The sequence below is a fragment of the Stegodyphus dumicola genome, chromosome 4, assembly GCF_044657685.1.
Source record: "Stegodyphus dumicola isolate Sdum_Otavi_A_Nest chromosome 4, ASM4465768v1".
NCBI lineage: Eukaryota > Metazoa > Arthropoda > Arachnida > Araneae > Eresidae > Stegodyphus > Stegodyphus dumicola.
In genome coordinates this window covers 58,731,003-58,755,252 of record NC_140771.1, presented here as the reverse complement: position 1 = coordinate 58,755,252, position 24,250 = coordinate 58,731,003, and the positions used below count along the sequence as shown (strand labels likewise).

At 32.6% G+C, this 24,250-nt stretch overlaps 1 protein-coding gene across 6 annotated transcripts in view; it reads left to right on the top strand.

Moving 5' to 3' along the window:
• Tsc1 (tuberous sclerosis 1 protein hamartin) overlaps window positions 1–24,250 on the top strand; it is a 187,061-nt gene that overhangs the window by 110,758 nt on the left and 52,053 nt on the right. For all 6 annotated transcript variants that reach the window (XM_085814963.1, XM_085814960.1, XM_085814962.1 and 3 more), the window contains 3 exons: window positions 12,050–12,784; window positions 18,950–19,116; window positions 20,248–20,378. In XM_085814963.1, coding sequence (XP_085671089.1) covers window positions 12,050–12,784; window positions 18,950–19,116; window positions 20,248–20,378 — 1,033 coding nt within the window. The remainder of the gene's footprint in view (window positions 1–12,049; window positions 12,785–18,949; window positions 19,117–20,247; window positions 20,379–24,250) is intronic.

The window sequence follows — 24,250 nt, the reverse complement described above, 5'->3', positions numbered from 1 at the left end:
ACTTTAATAGCTCTAATTAATTTACTAAATTTTCCAATATTCAGCAGAGGATTAGATTTTTCTGCAATAGATGGGAGTATTTGTGGTACCATTTATACACTTTTTCCCTGCTCTAATTCAGCATCAGTAAAGTCTGTTGTCACAATAGATTTACTAGGCCAAGCACCCATTGATCCAGAGTGCCATAATTTTTGACCCAGTCTTGTCCAGAGTGCCATAATTTTGAAGACAACAAATATTCAGCTGAACAGCCTTAAGATAAAATGTCCACTGGATTGGACTTTCCACTGCAATGTCTCCAGTTACTTGGGCAGGTTAATGATTGTATTTCCGATACTCGATTTTTCACAAACATTTTCCAACGTTCAGGATCACTATGGATCCAGTGAGCCACTATCATTCTGTCAGACCACAGATAGATATTTTTTTCATGAATTGAAAATAGTTCTTTTAAATTTTTAGCAAGTTTTGCCGAAGTTAATCTTCCAATGAACCTTGGAAGTGTGAGTTTTTATTTTATTGGCGCAATTCTAGATTTTGCCATAATGAATGCTACTTGCCCTTCCTCAACTGATGTAAAATATGTGACTGCATCATATGCTTTAATAGATGCATCACAAAATAAATGTAGTTCAGTACCTTTATTTTGATTCAATTTTCCTGGAAAATATTTGCAAGAAATTTTAAATTTCTTTAACTTTTCAGTTTCACTGCACCATTCGAACCACAACTGCTTACATTCAGTTGGAACCTCGTCGTCAAATTCTAAACCCAATTGCCAAAGGTTTTGCATTGTCAATTTTGCACATAATACAAATGGCACAAGGAAACCTACTGGATTGAAAATAGTAGCAGTTACCTTTAATATATTTCTTTTTGTTGTATTTCTACAACTATTTAATGTTTCACACAAGTTATCTATATTCAAGGAAATTATATCACTACTCGTACACCAGTTAAGCCCTAACACTTTTAAGGAGTTATTTCATTCATTATTTGACCTAATTATTCCATTATTATCTCAAAGTTTTTTGAGTTCCTCTAAATTTGTATTAAACTGACACAACTTCATTTCCGGCATCTGTAAGCCACAACAGGCTCCAGTACTTAACTTAAAAACCTGTTTTGCTGAATCAGCCCCATCAAACTGTTCAATATCTAAAAAATATCTGGGTTTTCTACCACTATTTTCTTTATATGTTTCTTTATAGTCCACGCCAGAAATAACACCGAAAGGAATGCGAGTCATTCTATAATGTTTCAAATTGTAATTATTATCGAAGCATAAAAAACCGTAACACATCTCTGCTAATTTCAGATATTCCAATCTGGAGAAATGCCTTTTGAATATTGGCTAAACACACGTTTGTGTTGTCTGAACCACAATGTCAAGTCCAAAACAGAAGGATTCAAATTTGGACCAGTCATCAAACAGTGGTTCAGAGATACCTCATTGTTACACTTCCAAGATGCGTTAAACGCTATATAGTCTTTAGTTTTTGATTTTTTCTTACCCTTCGAAAATGTGGCATGTAATACATTTTATTATTATCAAGACTTTCAGTTTCGCACTCCTCAATTATTTTATTTTTTACCTGTTTGCTTATTATGCTATTATAGTTATTATTATTTTTTTTAGTTTATTAATTAAAGTCACTAGATGTCGCTTGGCATTTTCTAAATTATTACCCAAGTTTTTATGATGCGATTTCCATAACAAATGAGCTACATATCTACCATTAGTGAAATGCAGTTCTTTTTCAAATTTCTCAATGACTGATTTATCATCAGGATTCTCCTTCCCCACTAAACCCAAGTGATCTAAAGTCTAAAACCTTCCCAAACAGTCATTAGTTGTATTATTATATTCTTTTCAAGCAAGGAGAAGTGCCAGTCGAAAACATACAGGAACTAGACTGATCAACTTCCAAAGATCCAACCAAGGATCAACCAAATATAGAAGAAACCTCAAATAAATTCTTACTTACTCTTTTCTTTTCCCCTGTTTGCACTTCTCAACGTGAATCAGATCCCAACAATATATTTATTTTAGCTGCGTCACCATTATCGACTAATTTTAAATTTTCTGATTTTGATATTTCCAACATTTTTTTCGAGGGAATTTTTATGATCGCTCTAGAAATAGTGTCTGTAAGAGCTTCAATTGTGATCGAATCATCAGAGCAATGCATGTGTTTCAGGGTAATTTGAATAACATTATATTCTATTAGTGTACGCTGAATATACTCAAAGGAATAAGTATATAACCTTTTTTTCATAAAGTGTTTTAGTTCTTTAGCTAAATCTGATCTAATAAATGGCCTCTGTGACCAACTATCAATTAGGATTTTTACTGTTTGACTTATAGTATTATCTGTATCTGAAGCGTAAACAATACAAGTTTGTAAATACACACTTTTATCAGCAGTTTCAGAAACAGTCTTAGAGTTAAAGGATAGAGATGCAACTACAATCTGCTAGAATCTGGTACTGCAACTACTTACTGTAACTCGCAAGGTTGAAGTTTCATTTTACATCTCGATGATGCATGTCCTTTCCTAAAACATATGTAGCAACGTCCCTAGTTTTTTAAATTTCACTCTTTTTTGCTCATTTGTTTTCTCACATTTTCCTACATCATGTGTATTTTGATTACAATAAAAATAGTCCGACTTGGTCATTGTGGCTAATGCTGAAGCAGTCGCTTGCCCCTTTTAAGTAATTAATTTTATTCTGCTTAACACCATAGTTTGTGTCCCTTTTCTTTGAGTTTATTGTTAAATTAGTAGCTTCCCAAATCTCATCTTCTAATTTAATGAATTCGAGCAGTTTTGTTAGGCTAAACTGCTGTTTAGAGTTTCATTTTCTATTAAATTCCAAATTTGCATCATCCGGTAAAAGCTTTAAAATAACTGACCCTAAAAGGCTCCGATAAGCTTCCAACACAATACCCAAAGAATTTAAACTTCTTATATTGATTTTACAAGAATTGTAAAATGTTGTTAGACCTTTCACATTGGACGAACTTCTAACAGGTTCAAGATTCAAGAGTTTGTTCATGTGCGAACCAAATCTGATTGTCCAAATCTTCCTCTGATTAAACTTATAGAACCATCATAATATTCATTGGGTAGAAGGAACCCAGATGCTGCACTTAAAGGAGGTCCTGCAAGTAAGGATTTAATATGAGTAAACTTTGTTAACTCATTATTGTTACCAATAGCACTTTCAAAAGAATTATAAAATTCCAAAAATAAACTACGATCACCATAATACTTAGGTATTGAAATTTTAGGTAACCAAATGTTAGTTTTGTTTTCGATCTTAATGGCAGCACTGCAGTCAACAGTGGATTGGTTTTCAATGTTTACAGTCTGAGAATTTAAATTAAGTTTCTTTTTAGCCCTAAAGATACATAAACTAATTTTTCATCATAATCTAACAGAGTATTACATTCCTTTTCTATTTTGGACTCGTCCCCTTTAAAACAATCCAGTATTTTTTCATTAATTTCTTTTAACTCAGGTTGTTTAGAAGTAAGTAAAAACAAATTTTCCTCTACCATATTTTTATCCCAAATGTCTTTTTTAATTTCAGGTTCTAAAACATTTTTTAGAAATAGTCTCTCATAGTGTTTCTGCAGCTTGTAATTTAATGATATTGTCTGCCATAATAACAACAAAAATAGTTTTATTCGCTTACCCGGTGTAGTCTTTAACTATTTAATCCTAATTTATTAACTCTTATTCCAAGGGCAAGCAATCGTAAATATTCTCAATCTATATGCTTGTTTATATTGATGATCCTGTCACGTTCATTACGAAGGAATAATTTTTCAACAATATAGATTAATCATCATAGATACTGCATCATTTAGGGTTAGTGTCAGCTTCTAAAATGCATTCTGAAATCTCAAAAAGTTCATTCGTGTGCAACTGTTGGGTGACAGGATAATAATCGAAATGATTAAATCTGAAAGTTTTCATATGATCATGGTTCAAGAAGCATTATATTCAATTCAAATTGCAATATAATCAAAGGCGAAGAAGATACGAATCTGGTTTCAATCTTCAGGTTTTTTCAATTCCAATACGCATTCAACTGGTGTTGCCAGATCCAAAAACAAGAAATATGCATCATTAAGCATTTACGCCTGCTCCTGGTGACTAAAATAGACTTTCAAATAAAATTTCTTACACCACAGGCAAGTTTCTCGTAGGAAGTCGTACCCAATGGTGAGCATCTTTTAGAGAATAGTCACAATCGTCTTCATCTGATGTAATATCATATTCTGAGTTGTCCGATCCTGAAGATGATGGAAAGTAATCATATTTCACTGTCGGACATATTCGTAATGAAAGCACCTACTACAAACAGTAAATGGAAATGGAAGACACAGAATAAAAAATATACATTTTACTCAAACAGAAACACGAGTAATAACCACACAGTCATTTGTCATCACTGTCAGACATATTCATAAAAAAAGCACATGCTATAAACAATAAATGAAAATGGAAGACACAGAATAAAAAAAAAAAATACGTTTTACTCAAACAGAAACACAAGCAATAACCTCTCAGTCATTACTTTCACTGTTTCAGAAACCTCCTCTCCAATTTCTCTCCCCTCTTCTATGAAAAAGTATTTCTCCCTCACATACTACTCTGTATTTAATGATAATAAAGATGAAAAAGTAAAACATATTGATTAATTATAGCTTATTTAATTCAAACTGAATAATTTGATTTTTTAAAGGTAAAAGACATTGTTATGAATTCTGTATACACATAAATAACTTTAAGTAAAATTATATTACATCTTGTGTAAATAGTATAAAAAGCTTCAGAATGCGAACTATGCTGTAAAAATAATGGGACAAAGGTTGTCTTTCTTGTTAATTGCGACACTTTGGTCCGATCCCTGTGTAACTGTAAGCCCTATGTGACTGTAACGTTGTATACCTTTCAGCACTTTGAGAAACTTAAGCTACTGGAAATTTTTCTAGTGGACAGGGGAAAACCATACATAGGGCTGGAGAGAGCATCAGTTTTTCAATTTAGTTCCCACACTCAAGGACCTGTGAATTGTTTTTGGGACATAAATTTCATCAAGTTTTCATCGAATCTGTATACATTCGAGCCATTGTGAACCTGTATGCATGTGACAGTTTTTGGTGTTAGAAGTGGGATTGAAACTGGTGTCAACACTGATAAATGAACAACTAAGACAGCTGATGACATCCTTTGCTATATTCTGTAATGTTTTAAGCTATTTTATCGACCACCACAAAGTTCTGAGAAAAAGAATGACCACCTCGAAAGTTCCCACGGACAGAGTATTTCTTAGCGAATTCTCGGAAAGAGGAAGTGACCAGTAGTTACAAAACAATCTCAGCCTTTTCTTCCTCTTATAGGTGTTCGAAAGGAGACATTTTTCAGTTCTCTTTCATCAGTTTATAGGTTCAGTGTCTCAGACCACATGGTTTGAAACCCCCAGTTGGAATCAAAAAGTTCCCACAGACTTTTTCCTAGGCTGTCTTCATCATATCAAGTTTTTAATCAATGTGCTCTCGCCAATCAAGAGACGCTTCTAAAAATTATGGACAAATAAGGATCCTAGAAGTTTTTCCGACATGCCCAGGACAACTTGAACAAAATCATGGAACGCAGTTCCAGAGAGGGAGAAAAAAGTGAGAGTTAGTTGCAGTAAGTAGAGAGAGAAACCTTCTCTCGGGTTTTCTAGCTCGGCCACGAGCAAAATGTTTTTTCACTCTGTGTAGAGTGATATTAATATCTCCTTCAAGAGATTTACAGCGAGGTAGCCGGGTTCGCCGCTACCTTACAAAGAGCATCCTGCTAGGACACAGCTCACTCTGGCAACCATCGGCTTAGAGATTCGATTTATTCAAGACAGCCTCATCATGAGCCTACCCTCATCTTGAACTATTTCCAAACAAGAACTTTCATTTTATTCACCCTACTGTGAGTACAATATTTTAAAAGTTTATTTTTTTTTGCATATAGCCTAGAAAGAACCCAAATAAAATTCAGTTACGCTACCTCTTGTCTTTTGAATTCGTCACAGTTCCAAGAAAAGATTGAAGGGGCTTTTAAATCTATTAAAGAAGAGATGAGAACAGTCTAGAAAAAGATGGAAAGGGCCATCAAGTCAGTCCAAGAAGAGACTGAAGCAAGTCGAGAGGAAATGGAAAGATAGATTACTGCTGTGATGGAAAACAAATTCAAAGCTATAGAAGGCTGAAGAGAAAGTGTGAAAATTAAAGTTGAAGAAAAAGTTTCTACTGTCACCAAAGAAGTTGACAATATGATGAAATCCATAGTTACAGCTGGAAACAATTCGCCAGCTTAAATTCCTCCCTTTGTCTTCTCAACCCTTTCTAAAGCTGTCCCATATAAAGATCTCCTGGCAAGAAGACTCAATTCTCTATAGTGGTGGATGCAAATGGATGGGTTCCAAAACTAAGACCTGCCATCTCCCCACTTCTCTGAGAATAGACACAGCAGTTATCCTTTAAAATCTGCCGAAAAACTAGAGGCTGAACTCCGAAGTTCTACTCAGCACATTAAAGCTGTGCTTTGGTGAGAATGGTTTGAATGACTATAGAAGGCTTCTTCTAAAATCTTGCCAGCAGTGTAATATAAACTATTCAGAAACGTTCAGGGAGATCACCATAGATGTTGAATAATTGTCTAATCTTGTCTTTTTGGATTGTCCAACAGAAACAAGGGAAATCCTACACCTTTCATCGATGGCATCCAAGATCCTGAGATACAGAAAGCCTTGCAAATGCCAGATGTCAAGAACCTAAAAAGTGCATTAATGCACAGCATGAAATTTGACGCAGCCCAGCAAGCAACCCATAGATGCCATCACTCTTATCAGAGCTGCTCATGTCCAGGAGTCAGTGGGTCAAATGGCTGCTTGTGTAGATGATTAAAACGGGCAAGTCAATGCTTTGAGGCAGAGTATGAGCAGTAACAAACCAATCATAAAGTGCTGGAACTGCAGTAGTGAAGGCCATGTATGAAGGAACTGCAGAATACCACAAGACATGGAAGCTAAGACTGCTCCCAACTAAGAGGAGGGGGCAGACTAATTAGAAGTCATCTTGCAGGTCAGGCATCGCTCTGCAAGACCAACCTGAGAATGGTGATGTCAAAGATTTAAAAAACGCTTTAGTGTATGGCATGAAATTTGAGGCAGCCAAGCAAGCAACTCGCAAAGACCAATACCCAGTTAGAGCTGCTCAAGTACAGGAGCCAATGGATCAGCTGATGGCTCGTATAAATGATTTAACCAAGCAAGTTAATGCCTTGACATGGAACAGAAGTGGCAGCAAACCGATTCTAACGCGCTTGAACTGTGGTGCTGTAGGCAACATATGAAGGAACTGCAGAACACCCCATAACATGGAAATTAAGACAGGTGATTTAACCAGATAAGTAAATGCCTTGAGACAGAATAGGACTGGCAACAAACTGAACCTAAACTACTGAAACTGCGGTGATGAGAGCCATGTACAAAGCAACTGCAGAACACCCCAAAGCAAAGAAAATAAGACCACTGTGTAGCAAGTATGCAAGAAAAAAATTAGTGGCCGTTTTATGGTGCAGAAGTTGCCAGCTATTGAGAAGCCACATTTGAAAATGCTTCAGATTTCTGCAATGAGTTGTGACATTAGTAGGCTCTTCATCATGGAACATAAAAATGAGTTCTTACAATATGGCATCAGTATAGGAGCCAATGTTGCCATCATCTAAAAAGGTCTGACTCAACAAGTGGAAGGTAAATTCATCAAGACGCCACTCTGTGTTGCCCCCCACAGTGTGTCCGGTGATAAAATTGCCTTCGAGGGAAAGTTGAATGTTGTCATTTAGTTCGGAAGTGCCACCTACCATCACGTGGTATATGTCGTATATATTACGTGCATACTCAACTTACACTTTATGAAGAAATACAGATCTTACTTGGATTTTAGAAATAATGAACTGCCTCTGAGTACATAATCCTATTTGGAATTGAAGGTAAAGGTGTTAAATCCATCTACCAAATAATAGCTCAACACAATATCGTAATACCAGCAAGAACAGAATTTTTATTTCTTGAATCCATAGCTGAAAACAAATTTCAGATATAGGATGATGGAATGTAAGAATTGTATGAGCCCAAAAGGAATATTAGTAGCCTTGGCACTCATCAACCTGTCGAGGATCATCATTCTAGTGAGAGTACCAATGTAAGTGATAATACAAAAGTCACTAGGAAAGGTTAAGTAGCTGCAGCATATACTTCAATGTCCTCCAGTCCATATACAGTCCTCCAGTCTCTGTGTCTTCGGAGAACTTAATATTGACATTATTGTAGAATGCAGAACTAAGCAACAAAGAGAGGAGTGCTGCAGAACGGGTCATTCAAGAATTAAGATGTTTTCTCCCGTACATCTTCTGATGTAGGTCAAAAGAGTTTGGCACAGAGTGAAAGTTATGTGTGAGGTAATCCGCCAGTGAAACAACATCTAATATGTCTACCAATTGCTAAACTAGAAGTGGTGGAAAAACTTCAAAAGGACTTGCAAGAAAGCAACGTTATTGAACCTTCATTGAATCTTTGGGCCTGTTCCATCCTCTTTGTCAGAAAGATGATTCGACTAGATTTTGGGTTCACTATGGTTAGTTGAACAAGATTACAAAGAAAGACAGCTATCCTCTTCCTAGAGTTGACGACATTCTGGACACTCTTTCTAGTTGTCAATGCTTAATTTAAAGAGGGGATATTGGAAGGTAGAGATACAGCCTGATGACCAAGAAAATATGCTATTTACTACCGAACAAGGACTTGGACAGTTTAGGGTGGTACCATTTGGATTATATAATGCACCGCCAATGTTCAAACACTTCATGGAGACTGTGCTGAGAGATTTTCCTCATGAAGCCTACTGGTATATCTCGATGACATCATCAATGTCAGGAAAATGATGAGCATTTAGAAAATACTGAGATGCTTCAAAAACTGAAGGAAGCCAATCTAAAGTTAAGTATGTAATATAAACTATTCAGACCAAATGTAAACTATTGAGACAGGAAGTGTCTTACCAAACATGTCATCTCTGCTTAAAGTGTGTTTGCCAATCCAGAAGAATGTTGCCAGTTTAAGATTGGAAATGCACCAAAAATGTCAATCACCTACTAGAGGAGATTTCTGAAGTACGTTCTTCAATTATAAAACCTTTTCACAGACTGGCTGTGGACGAAAGAATGTGAGATTCATTTTATAAACTGAAGTAAACTTTCACATCTGCAATAATCCTGACATATCCTCAACTTGCAAACAATTTATTCTTGATGTGAACAGTTAGAATGTCTATGCTCTTTTATCCAAAGAATTAAATAGTCAAAAGCAGGTTGCAGGATACTGGAGCAAAAGTCTGTCTAAGTCAAACGGGAATTAACTGTGTCACCAGGAAAGAGTTGCTGGCCATAGTTAAAGCCATAGAACATTTCCAACTCCTTCTCTACTCAGATCATGCATTGTTGACCTGGCTATTAAATGTAAAAAATCCTGAAGGCGAAATAGCCAGATGGATATAGAGACTCCAGGGTTATAACATGATTATCCGTCATCAGAAAGTATTGTCACACAGAAATGCTGATGTCGTATTTAGAAGACCCTGCCCAGAAAGCTGCCAATAATATTCCAGGCTCAGAGCAAAATGTGAACTGGTTAATCCTGTTGTACATTAAGTTACAGATTTAATATCATTTAACCAAACTGGAGTGACAAAGTTAAGAAAAAAGCAATTGGAAGATGGTGACATTAAACACATAGTTGTTGTCTTCAAATAGGAAAACTATATTGCAGGACATTTCGATCTATAATACTGTGACAAAGCAGTATGGGTTCCCCAGGATTCACTTCATATTTGAAATGACGTCTTGTACTGAAAGTTCGAATTGGATCATGCAAAGGCATTTTGTGGTGGCTGGTACTTCCAAGATCCCAGTTGTCCTTATTGAACTGCATAGCAGTCTGATAGGAGGCCACTTCAGAATAATAATGATGTCTTTGCATATAGTTCGAGCACACTTCTACTCAAGTAAAGCAAGGGCTGACGTGCAGAAGTGGTGCCATTCTTGCAACGCCTGTGTGGGCCGGAAGGGACTCAAGGAATGTAGCTAAGAAAAGCTGCTATGTTAAGTGTATTTGAACACATCATCTTCAACATCCTGAACTGACAAAAGTTTCATGAAGTTTATTTTCTAAAAACACTTCACAGTTCTGGAACTTTTCACACAAAAGTGCTCGTACAGCTGTTCTCAGTATGACAGAACACAATCAGTAGTTCAAACTGTTAAAAACATTGAACATGAGGCAATGCAAAAGCACACCAAAAAGTGAAAGCTTGCAGGGTGATCTCTCAATTCTTTGAACTCTCAATACTCTGAGCTAAATTGAAAACTGATGTTATATATGGTTTATCGTGTCGGTCATAGAAATTTCTAGTACCTTCGGTTTCTCAAAATTGCTGGAAGGCATACACAGCAGGATGGGACAAAAAACACATTTTGTCATTTTTTTATCAAAATACCCTGGAATAGTTGCCTTTTGCCTAGCTATGCAAAAGGAAATAAAAATGTTTTCATATAAAAATTGTGAAAATTGATAATAAATATCAAAATGTTGCCATTTTTTGAAACTTTGAGCCATGATCTGCAAACCAAAGATTTTATTTGAGAACATTGTTTTTTTTTTTTTTTTTTTTTTCCATTTTGTTTAGGCTTTTGGGGTATAGCAGTAGAAAAGGGGAGAAAAAGTTTTTTCCCCCCACACAAATATACAGTTACAATTACGCATTGAATTGGCAACAATGACACATAACAACATTGGTGACAAAAAAATAGTTGCCAAAACCATCACCAGCTTTGGCACTCATGAGATATCCATTTACCTCGATATTAAATGGATCTACCTCTGTACCCATATTTTCTGATTATGCTTCACCTTTTGAGGCATTTCATTCTACGTATGCAAAAAATACTAAAATTTACCTTTAATTTCATTAAAATTATTTACAGGTATATGAAATTCGTAATATTACACGCTTTCCAAGGATTACATATTTCGGGCAGTATAGTCCCTGGACAAAAAGCCATACGTAGACCTGGGGAAAATTAATAACATAATCTAAATACAATACTAAAGCAATAATGTCAATAAATAACTTACAATTAATAAAATAATAAGTAAATGCATGAATTGATAAATTTATCTACACATAGGTCCATGGTTAGCATATTATTTACATTTTATACACTATGAGTACGTGGTAGTCTCCATAGTGTATACAATGTAAATAGTATATGGAGATCATGGACCTAGGATAATGGTAAATTAGATATGAATAATAATTTTCAAATTTTTAATCAATTTTAAAGTGTATTTGTACAATATATTTTCATGCTGTACATGCTACATTTAGAAATTTTGTCCATATCATCACTGCTATTTATAAAATCTGTACAAGATTGAAAATCTATGCTGAATCCAAATCATTGGTAAATTTTGGGCAGCTGCAATAGAAACTGAAATGTCCAGCAAGGGTATTCCTGTGTTAGACCCTCGATGCCTTTGTTAACACTGTAGAATTTTTGCCCTTTCACAGAAATAGAAGGACCCATCTATGTTGTGGTTATGTGTCCATTATCGAAATGAATAATTATAGCCTTGTTAAAAAGTACTTAAATATGTTGTTCTTTTTATCTAAAAAAAATTTATCAGATCAAAATGGTGTCTAATACATTCAGTGTGCATGATTAGTAACAAGATCTTTTTAAAGAAATGTATGAAGCAAAATATTAAAGAAATATTTAAAAAAAATTTCTCACTAAATGTGTAGAAATATAAAATATTAATTTTTCTCAATTTTATTAAAATATATTTTTGTTTGGAGTAAATCCTTTTTCCTTTTATTTATTTTTTTTTTTAATTACAGTGAATGTAATATGATGATTAATGTATTTCCTTTTAGATCTTGATAAGGAAGTTTGTGATTTAACGTCAAATCAAAATTCTCCAGAGAAATCCAATGATGTAGAAGCAAGACAAAATACACCTTTTTGTTGTACTACCCAAAATTTGACAGATGAACCAGATAATTTACATAAAACAGAAACTTCAAGTTCAACAAGGCCAAACAGTTTGACTAAGAGCAATACTTCTGAAGATAATGATGAAATGCCTAGTTTACAAGACATTGATATGGATGCTTTTGTACCTACTTTTAGTCGGTATCGCTATTTTAGTCATTGTGGTCCACCTCCAGATATTCCTTCTCAGGTCATCAGGCGAAAAACGTATCGATCTAGGTCTTGTCCAGCTAACTTTTGTCCAACAGTACTGCCATCTCCATCTATTGCTTTGACTGGTAATGAGTGTTCAAAATCAGATGCTACCCAGCCTTCTAGCTGTAATGAGGATGCAACAAGTACATACGTTTCCCTAAATGAAAGTAGTTCAGTAATATCCAAGGACAGAATTGCTACCTACAATGATTTAATACCGATGGCTCTAAATTTTTTATCTAATGCAAATAAACCTGGAGATTTTTCATCTAATTATTGTAACAGAAATTCCTTTCTTAATACTTTGTCACCACCAGGATTACTGGATCATTATATTCAACTGGGTAGTGTGACATATCTCAGCCATTTAAATTCTATACCCATCACTTCAACAATAAATACTGACTGGACTCATTTTGGTGGTAAATATAATTTTTCACGTTATAAGATTTTAAATTTTAAAGCAGTTTGGTAGTTAATGCCAATGTAATCATTTAGTATGCATAATTTTAATACATTTTAAAATGACATGATACCAGCATCTCTTGTGAATCTTAAATTGCTTGCAAAAATTTTTTACATTACTTTCTTGTGTTTTTAATGCATTTCTAATGTAATATGTGTTTGTAAAAATTTTTGAAAGCACTAAATATGTATATTTTTGAATAAAATACACAATGTAATTTGGAAGGAATTATCTGGTTTCAAATTTCTACTGTTTAAAAGATCAACAGAATAAAATAATGAGTATTACGTGAATGCAAAGAAAAAAAAATCTCTGAGCATTAATATATAAAAAACAGATAAAGCCTGGTTTGTCATTGATTTTTTTTTTTTTCGGACAAAAAAGGGAAAATAATATCTAAAGAGCAGAGAGCTTTTTTGCCTGTTGTCGTTTGCACAATATCAGTCAGATGTAGTAGACCAGAGGATTTGGTTTTAAACAGCTGGTCACCTAGGTCATCAGATATTACTTTGTGTTCTTTAAGGCAGTGTTCTCAAACTTGTACTGCATGCGGGGCAAATGCATGGTCTAAAAACAACAGAAGGGCATTTTTTTTCCTAAAATGGAAACTGTTAGTAACAAAACATATATTAAGTTAATTTAAAATTTTGCTCACTAAATATTTATCAAAGCATGCATAAACGTTAGTAATAATATCACTAATTAATAGCATTAGTAATAATATCACAAATGGAAAAACTCTTTCTCTTTATTTATATCTTATTTTCTATCCGTAATGAAAAATTTGTTATCTGTTAGACATTTTTGTTATATATTAAACATGTAGATAAACGGCTATATATTAAACTCTTAGCATAAACAGCTATATATAAAACTCTTAGCTTGTCATTTTTTGAATAAATTTAAGGTGTTTAATTAGTCATTAAATTTAAATAAAAGGAAATAGGTTATGGAAACTTTTATTTAATTATTCTGAGTATTGAGAGAGCATTTATCAAATGGGACAAAACTTAAGAATAATTAATGGCAACATAACATCTCTCACTTATTAAATTTTTCTTGGATGCATAAATATAAATACATATGTAAATAATTGTAAACTTCTTTATTTCTTATTATGGCTTGACTCTTAATGGCTTTCCCATTCTGACAAAGTTTCTAGCTGTAAAGAAAATATTATCACAAATTGTAAATGCTCATTATTCAATCTGATTCTTTCTTGTTAATTTTCAATTGTGAAAAAATGTTTTTCACATAAAAGTGTATTCCCAAAGTGATTATTATTAGTCTTCATAGCAAAGCTTGTTTATTTTTTAACAAGTATGAATAAAATTTAACAGAATATGCATTTTCAAATGTTTGAATAACATTTATATCACATTGGAAATTAGGTCCATTTATAGATTTTCTAGTGCATTACTATGTTCGTTTTTAATGGAAATGAAAATAATGCAAACTTGAATTTCAAGTAAGTAAAATCTTGAAATTGCTGTGCTGTAATTGAAATGTTTTTGTTGGCCACTTAAGGGATGATATGGTTTAGTTCTAAATAGTTGGCCATCCAGGTTTCAGATATTATATATTGTTTCATCCTCCTTTGGGGAGATGAGAAAAGTCAGGTGTTTGGTCAATTCAAATCTACAAACATAAATAAACTTAAAAAACACATTGTTGATGTTTAAAAAAAAAAAAACACCTATTGGCATAAATGCATTTGGCAGGAATTTTTATATTGCCTTGACATTACACATAAAACTAAAGGAGGTTATATCAAGCATTTGTAAATAAAATTTATACTTTTCCTTTTTATTCATGGATAGTGTTAATTTTCTAATGGCTAAAAATTTGAAATTAGATGATTCCTTCTGAATTACCATGTTTATTCAATTTATAACAGTTATAAAGCATAAACAGTGATAGGTCTAAGAAACATTGCATGGACAGTTTAAATATGAAAAGTACATGTTTTGGAAAATGCATTTTTCAAATTATGAAAATTTTACTGAGATATTTTAATGTCTTCGTTTCCTTCATTATCTATCAGTGGAATGTGAATATCTTCTACATATAGCTGTGATAGTTCATACATTATCATCACTAATATTTGAATAAAATGCTGCTCTTGTAAGGAAGTTCTTATGATTTGATATTAATGTAATCCTCTGAGTCTCGGGAATTGTGTTTTATGTGTTTTAAAGTATGCTTCTAAATGTTAGACATCAAAGCTCAACTATGTAATTTTGTTTCAGCTTTTCATTTTTTAATACTATATTTCTTTTAGTTTAAGAGGCCATGGGTTCTAAGACAAATCTCTTAATTTCAGTACCTTTAATTGGAGGGAGGGAAAAGATTAATTAAGAAAATAAGTAAACTGTTGTGCTAAACTACTATGGAGATCTGCTAATTCAATAATCATAGCTTCATAAAATAAAAAATTCAATAGATTTCATAATCGAACATGCAATAAAATGGCAGAAAAAATGAAGTTATTAATACATTAACCTATAGAAGCTTTTTTTTTTTTTTTTTTTTTTTTTTTTTTGGAAGAAGACATGAAAAATGGGCAGTGCCCTTATTGGAGTCAAGCATGGACCTCTTGAATATATGCTGAATGTACTACCATTTTACCATGAAGACATGTTGGGGGAGAAAATACCATATATACTCCCCATTTTAAAGGGTGACTGGGGATTGAGGGACCCAGTCGTCAAATCCTGGTGCTGATGAATTATTGTCCACCACCTTTTAGTTTGGGTGCCAATGCATTAATGACTAATGAGTCATTAGGTTTATTTGAAGAAGAAGACATGAAAAGCACTAGCCAGGATTTGACCTGGATCTCTTGAATACGTACTGAGTAATCTACCATTACACCACGAAGGCATGTTGAAAGGAGAGAAAACATTCCTTATAAACCAATTTTAGTGATGCCATCTAATAAGTAAATAAATGGCTAAACCTGGTAGATTGCATATTACTACAGTTAATTGAATTTTAAACTTATGCCTCTTCTACAATCTAATCTTTTTTATACTGTATTTTTTAATGAAAATCTACTATTACTTCTTTGTAAAAGAGATTAATTAATTAAATAGCAATTAGCAACTTACTTAAGTTTAAAATTCCATGGACTGTTCGTATATAGCATTAATTTTTCTGATTTTCAGATTTTGGATGCTTTAAGTTTCCTTCTTGCTTCTTCATTAAAAAATCATTAGTTAATACAAAAATATAAAATATTGAGTTAAAAATATTACTTGTTTCTTCTTGCACTCACAAATGATTATGCACAAATTTACTTTTTTTTTTTTTCCCTCCCAGTCAGAAAATAAGCTGTTTTATTTTCATAGTGGTATTTTATATGACAATGTTTTAAAATTACAAATTTTTGTACCATTGTATTTTTTTACCATAATGTTTTAGAATGGTGCTATTTTCTCCTTCCTTTCTTTTCTATTATGATGATTTTTACGATGATATTTTCCCCTTGTGTTGTTATCTCTGCAAAGTTTTATGAGCTGTTGTATTTTTAAATGGACATTAGAAGGCTTTTTGGTGTGTTAATATTATAAATAACAAAGTATTTTTCTGTTATTCTCTCCCTTTCAACCATATTAGCAGTATTTATTGATATTATATTTTAAAGAATGCAAAGCGTATATGATACAAATTTGAAATTTGCTTATATCATGGGAAAATATAATTTAGATGGCAGATGATAGAGTTGTTTATTCCATGATATTGATTGTATTGCATTTTTGCATTTTAACACTCTGTTATCATAATCAAGTGATTATATGGTAGTTAATGAGAATGAAATTATTGTATAGCAATCTGTCATGATCAGAAGATGTGTGTTATGACATGTCAGTGCCATGAATTAGAAGGCTGTTTCCAAGATAGGGAGAAATAATATCACTAGAATTCAAAAAGCCTGTAATTCTAAAGTAGTTATAACAAAGTCATAAATTTGTAAAAATTTATAAACATTTTTAATCATGTCAGTTTTAAGTGTTTATATATCTGATCTTTTATTAATTATTAAAAAAAATAATAATGAAATATTGGCCTATCAGCGGCCAAGTGGTAAAATGACTGAACACTGGTAGTTTGGTCCAAGGTTCAAATCCCACAAGCTGCATGGGCATTTTCATGGTTTTCCCCATATGTAACGTATATACGAGCTAGTTCCCCTTAGAAAGTTGTCCACGAAATCATCACTCCTCTTACGCTGATAACCCTCAAGGCTTTTCCATAATAAAATAAACCAAACAAACTTAAATATTATTCTAGCCAGATATATATTAACTAATTTATTTTTATCAATAATATCAATTCCTGTTTCTAGCTACTAAATTATTAATATTTTTTATATTAATAATATTTTTTATATTTACACCATATATGAGGATTTTTAATGAAAATTGGCTTTTGTACAGTGTTTCCAAACTTGTATTTGATGTTATATCCATTAATATGTTGAATGCATTTACTTATTTATTTATTTTATATCCATTGAATGGTGGCATGAAGAATAGAAATTATTTCCAAATAATTGATTCTATATCTGTTAACAAAGAAATTGTGATTCTGTTACACCTGCAGTTATTAGAATGAAAATATGTATTCAGTTGTTTTGAAAAGCAAAAATTATGTTTTCATATGAAATTTATTAAATGTGAAGGAAAATATGTTGTAAAACTAAGATTAGGAAAGACATGCATATTTAATTATGTTCGTTTTTTGGGATATGCTAAGTCGTTTGTCACACCTGGCTGTGATAATTTATTTTAGATCATCCTAGAAAATATGGATTTTATAATTGTCTTGAGTAAAATTTCCATTTGCATTTCAGAAAATCTCTACCATACAGTTTTTTTGTTTTCTCTGTCTTCTTGAATATAAGGTTTTTCTGAACAAGTCTGGTATGTATCTTTCTTTCACTTGGCTTATTTTTGGGTTAAAATTCCATATAAATCAATTGAAATTTTGTAATGCAAATCAATTCAAATTTTGCTTCCTGCATTAATCCTTATTGTTAATGATCTAGCCATATATGATTTCTCACTCCTATATCATTTTTATCCAATTTCCATGTTTAAAATCTTCTGAGCTTTCATTTCATGACCATGGCAAAAGGCTTCTTCTTCTCTCTCTCTCTCTCTCTCTCTCTTTTTTTTTTTTTTTTTTTAATTTTCTGATCAGTTATGATCTAATTGTTCCATGGCCTTCTGAAGGGGTATTTTTTGTGTTGTTGTCAGTAATGCATGCTGTCTGTATGCTTGTTTTTCCTTTTAAAAAAGTTTTACCTGTATTTTTGCTCAACTTCATAGAAAACATTTTTGCTTAATGCTATTTGCATTATTGTGATACAATTCAACCAGACTCATTTAGAAAATTTGCTGTGACTAGGCATCTGTTTATGGTAGAGAATGGAAATTCATTCTGAAGCTAGATATGTTGCCTAACAACTGCATGCCGAGAGATCTTTGCAGGAGGTTTTCCTTTTTTTGTCTAAGAAGTTGTTTATACAATTCATTTTCCTTTGAAATGAGTTCTTACATTATCAAGTTCAAAAATGCAATCAAATTTTATTTTAAGTAGTCCTGTGTTTTTTCGGATCATTATCAATGGTATCTGGTTGAAATCTAAGTGTGGCATTTGGGTAGCTTGTTATTAAAATTTGAATGTATTTTATTTTAAAATTGGGTGATTTTTCTAATTATATGCATTAGAATGTACATTAATATTTTTCTAATTATATGCATTAGAATGTACATTAATACTTTTCTATTTTAAATAAGCAGATTATTTAACTGTTGTTTCAGTTGATACTATTCTGTGATTTATGTTATAATTTCAATTTAGTTAACGCTGACCAAAATAGTGTTAGAAAAGGAACTTTTTTTATTCAGATTTCATATCGAAATGTCTTACATTTCAAGGAGCTTTAAATCCCTAAGGACAAGATATAAATTTTTTCTTATATAATTTTTTTTTTTTTAAATGTAAAATAGAACTCTTGCTGTAAATTGAATGTTTTGTATTTTATCAAGTATTCCTATTTTATTATATCAGTTTTAAAGCCTAAAATTGTAAATATATGTCTTTTTGATTGTAGGAAAGGCACCTCCTGATGAAATTGCTATTTTAAGGAATCAAATATTATTATTGCATAATCAGTTGTTATTCGAGAGGCACAGAAAAAATGTGCATAGTGAACGCAACAGAAGAATTTTAGGAAGAGCTAAGAAATGTAAGATGCAAGAAGAAAATATTGTTGCTTTGGTAATTAAATTTAATTATCTCAAAGATTTTGGCACTTTAGAATCAAGCTCTAAAACATTCAGTATCTATGTTTATCCAGCATGTCTAAATGTGCATCAGGGAGCATGAACCAGTTTGTAATAAAAAGTATTAAATAATGTTAAGTGTTTCAAACTGAAAAAATGTATGTATGAAAAAAATTTTTAGAGTACAGTCAAATACCAAAAATCTGCCAACTCCTCAAGTCCGTGTTGCTTCTCAAAATATAAACATTTAGTTTATAGGCTCCGAAAACCGCAACATGGAGTGCGAAATATCGAAGAAAAAATACTTACTGGATAATGATGTCCTAATTACCGAATAATAATGAGTCATAATGGAAATACCAAATTATTGGCATCATGACAAGAGTTTTTTTCCCTCCAATCTGCATCGAGGTTTATATATGTAACCTCGATCAGTTTATATATGTAATAATAATAATTTAATGCATATAATTAATTATTGTATTAATGTATAGAATAATTTAATTAAATGTACTTAATATGCCTTATTTATTTTGCACTTTTAGTCTGAATATTATCTTTTCTGTCCTGAAATCCGCAAAATCCTTAAATCCGCACAACCTCTTTTCTCAAGCGATGCGGATTTCTACACTTCTTCTGTATTGCATTTTTTATAGACATTCATAATTCTGTAAATTATGTACTAGAATGTGTCAGTGGGTTAGTTCACATGCAGAAGAGGACTTTGCATTGTCCTTATGGCCACTAAGGTTTCTCAAACTTATGACCAGCAATATACAAAAATTTTAGAAGATTTTGTCTCATTTATTGTGTTTTTTTAATGTTTGCTATACTTTATAAAATATAATGGTTTGAAACCCATTAAATCTTATATAATAATCCTGCATTATATGCTTGCATGAAATTTTTTATTTAAAATTGTATAGGATTAATTATATTATGTTAATAAAATGTAAGTTAAAAATTTTTGATTTAAACTACAAAAATCATGTCAAATGAAGATGAGCATTTATGTATGACTTTTTTTAAATTCACAATGAGTAGAATATAATGTGATTTTTAGAAATCTAAATTATTTTGTGGACATTTATTTAATTAAAGTATTTTTTATTATTTTTGATTAAAGAAACAGAAAATAAGTCTATTGGAAAAAGATAATCAGGATTTGAAGAATGAACTTGCTTATCAATTGAAATTATATCAGCAGTTAAAAACAGAAAAGCAGCAAACCGAAAATGAATTGAATTCACATATAACGTAAGTAAAGCCCCTGTTATACTAATTTTGAATTAACATTTCAATTTATTTATTTTATCTTTGAAGTATTTTAAAATTTTAACAAAGATTACTTAAAATTCATTTGCATGAAAACCTTATAAAATTCAGTATTTATGACAATAGCTTTTGATCCTCAGTTTAATAATTTTTTATGAAGTTTATCTGTAATGTTCTAGACTATAATTAACAGCCAAATGTGTGGAGTGTTGAGAACTGGTAAGCAAATAATCACTTTTGTTCAGTAGACAGAGAACAAACAGAACTCAAGAAGAGTTAAATACCCTTTATTTTTTACAATGATAATTAACAGTTGACTCCTTCTCGGAGTTTACAGCAAAGCCTCCACGTGGACTTGAACTCGGGAATACTAAGAAATAAAACTTAACTAAAAAGATATAGCTGAAACTATCACAAATCTACAGGAGTTGGTCCTTTAACGCTAATTAAACTGTGAAGCTATCAAGGGCCTAAAGTACGGCCGAGCATAGAAATAGCTCTAGAGAGAGTATAGCCAAAAGTCGAACTCTCGCTGGTCAGAATCTCTGGCTCTCTCTAACAAAGTCAGTAGAACTTCAACTTTAAGTACTTGCTCTTCCATCATTTGCATTTAACTGCGATTCTGAAAACATGTTCTGGCAGGAAATTGTAAGCTGAAATTAAGAAGAATAGAAAAGTGTCTTAAGCTCAAAATTAGCTGTTAAAAACTTGGGATAAACCTTACAATTTTCCTGACTAGAATTTAAATACTCGCAAAATAAGGTCTCAAAATGACCTTGTTTAAGATTTTAAATTCAAAAAACTTCGTAAGTTAAATATAACACTTCCTAACACTTTACATTACATAGTTTTCCTTTAAACTTTTCTGTTTAGGGCCAACTTTACTCAAAATCTAAATCTAGAATAAAACTAAAAAAAAATAATTTTTACAAATTTGCAATTTCATTTGGTACAATCATCTGCCTCAACTTGAGTTTTGGTACGTTATCCGTCTTGGTCCTTCCAAATTATCTGGAAGGAAACAGTATTAGTGTTGCTTTTTATAAAAAATTTCCATTTTCCTTACAAATGCTCTTTTATGGACATCATTTGGCCCTCACAAAATTTTCAGTCATGCATACTTAACTTCTCTTTCCCCAGTGCTCTCCAGAAATTTGTTCTGAATGTACTGAGCATCATAATGTTGTGTTACAGCAAACACACACTACCCCGAAACATCTGTGAACTTAAAGAGTTCACAGGTGAGGAGCAACCACTCGGGCGGCCCGGGTTCGATTCCCGGCCGATGCACCACTGTGACGAACCTGCATTTATCCATGGCGGCCCGTAGAGCAATCACAAAACATCCGATGGTTCAGTTTTCTAATGCTATTTATTATTCGTTATATTTACATATTTACAACTGTCCTATTGTTAGGTGGACTACCTTCACAGAAATCATGTTGCCTAATCAAACGACATTTCGTTTCTACTTACATGCATTACGCTACTGCCAAGCAGCGCCCTCTACTTCTTTCTTTACAACATCATCTAACATTATTAAACTTGACTCTTTAGATCTCAAAAGACTCCCTGCGCACCAAACTATCCTAATATGTTAAACGAGAGCTTAATTTAACTTTTACGTGTTAGCTGGAGAGCCTAACCTTATACTAATCATTACGTTATTAAATTTAAGACACTTCAAAACTGACATTTAAAATTTCTACTTTCAACACAAAATTTTCATATATTTAACACATCACGTTTTAAATTCACTTTACATCAATTTTATGGTTGCTATATATAATTTACAATCTCTTACTAAAATCTTTAAGTTACCAAATTTCACTATTCAATGAAATCTTTCTGACTAAAAGATATTCACACTCGATTTTTTCAAACTTGCAAATTCTTAACAAGAAATATTTACAACTAAATTCTCACCAACTTGTGAATACAAAATTTTTTTCTGTTTAAAGGATATTTACAACTAAGTTCTCACAACTTGCGAATTGAAACTTTTTCTTTAACAGCATTTAGCAACTAAAAGCCACATGACATAAATTGAACTTTCTCTGTAAAATAGGCAAACAAAGAAATTTTCACTTATCTTTTCTTTTCCTGAATTCCTCCATCCTGATGAGACAAAATTCTTTAAAACTAGGATATTTCAGCAGTTCCAGCTTCTTCTGATGGCTGTGGGTTTTGAAATTGAAGTTTTCTTTTTACTTCTTGAGGGGCCGTTCGTTGTTGAGGATCTTTCCATCTCTGCTTTGACCTTCTCATTTGCTTGGCTGGCACGGCTCCTGTGTCGGTTGATCATTTACCCTTTTTTATTCTTTGTTCTGAAACTCCCTGATTGGCCTTGATTTGGCCAGGAAGCGTAGACTGTGTTTTGTTGACTCTGACCCTTGACGTTCCACTTGCTTTATTGAAACATCATGAGCTTGACTTTTTCTGTTTACTCCCGGTACTGGTCTTCTTTGTGAATCCACTATTTTGGCAGGTTCTTTTGTGGGTTTTGTTTTCCTCCTTTTTCCTGAACCTGGATCTTTCGGTGGTTGGATCTGCTTGGCCAGCAATTCCTCGATCTCTCGGCCTGATTTCTTTTTGCTGTTGGGGGATTCCAGCTCAGCGTCTGACTTGACAATCTTTGCTTACTTCCCAGGATCCTGCAATAAATCTTGTAAAACTTGAAAATAAGTATGATTGTAATATGTCTTCAGCTGATCAATATTAGCAATCACTTGCTGGCCATTTTCCCCCTTTAAATAAAAGGTGGTCTGTTCAATTTTTTCCACTATATACGGCCCTTCAAATCTGGGTTCAAACTTGGCTACTCTGTTTTTGAAAGCGGATGATAAAGAGTGTTTTAGGACTTTTTGACCAGCTGTGTATTTTACGTCCCATCTATTTCTATCATAATAAACTTTTTGTTTCTGCCTTGCTAGGTCGGAGTTTTTAATTGCTTCATTAATAATTGCCTGTATATCTTTCAATTTAAATTCTTCTTGCCTTTGCTGTACAAAGAACAGCTTGTTTAAAGGCATTAAAGTCTTTCTTCCTAAAAATAGTTCTGCAGGGGTTTTTTGTGTAGTATCATGCTTTACTGTTCTCAGGTAAAACTTAACTCATTGACACAGCTGTCCCAGCAGTCATGGTAATTCTTAACGTATCCCCTAATATTTTTTACAATAGTCTTATTTACGTGTTCTGCAATATTGGATTGCAGTTTATATGCTACCATTTTTAGATGGCATATGCCAAGTCCAGTGACAAGATTTTTAAATATACTACTAACAAACTGTTTGCCATTGGCTGATATTACTTTTAGTGAGACCCTGTATTTTAAAATATAGTTATTTAAAAACGAATCTGCAACTACTTTTGCTGAAGCTTGTTTAAGGGGGGATTACTTCAACCCATTTCGAAAAATGATCTATAATGGTTAACAAATATCTGTTTTTATTTATTTTTGTTCTAGGGTAAGCCCAGGCAAATCAATGCCAATTATCTCATTTGGAAAAGGTGTCTTTATATTTTTTAAGTACCCGGTCAGGCTATAATTAATATCGCAGCCGCTTCGCGGACCCTCTGTACAGTTTTTCTGATTCCTAAATGTCCTGGAATTGGCGAATCATGAAATTTCTCTAAAATATTTAAACATAGACTTGCTGGGATCACTGGCTGGTATTCTCGACTTTCTTTAGTTAATTTCGTGTAAAACAGTAGTATATTAATTATTTCATAATGAGCCGCCCTATTGTGAATAGCTGTTAAGTCTACATGTTCAAAATGTTCGAGGTCTTCCAGATATGTGTAAATACCCTCAAATTCAGGTTCCTTTCTAAACTCCTCAATTATTGTTTCAC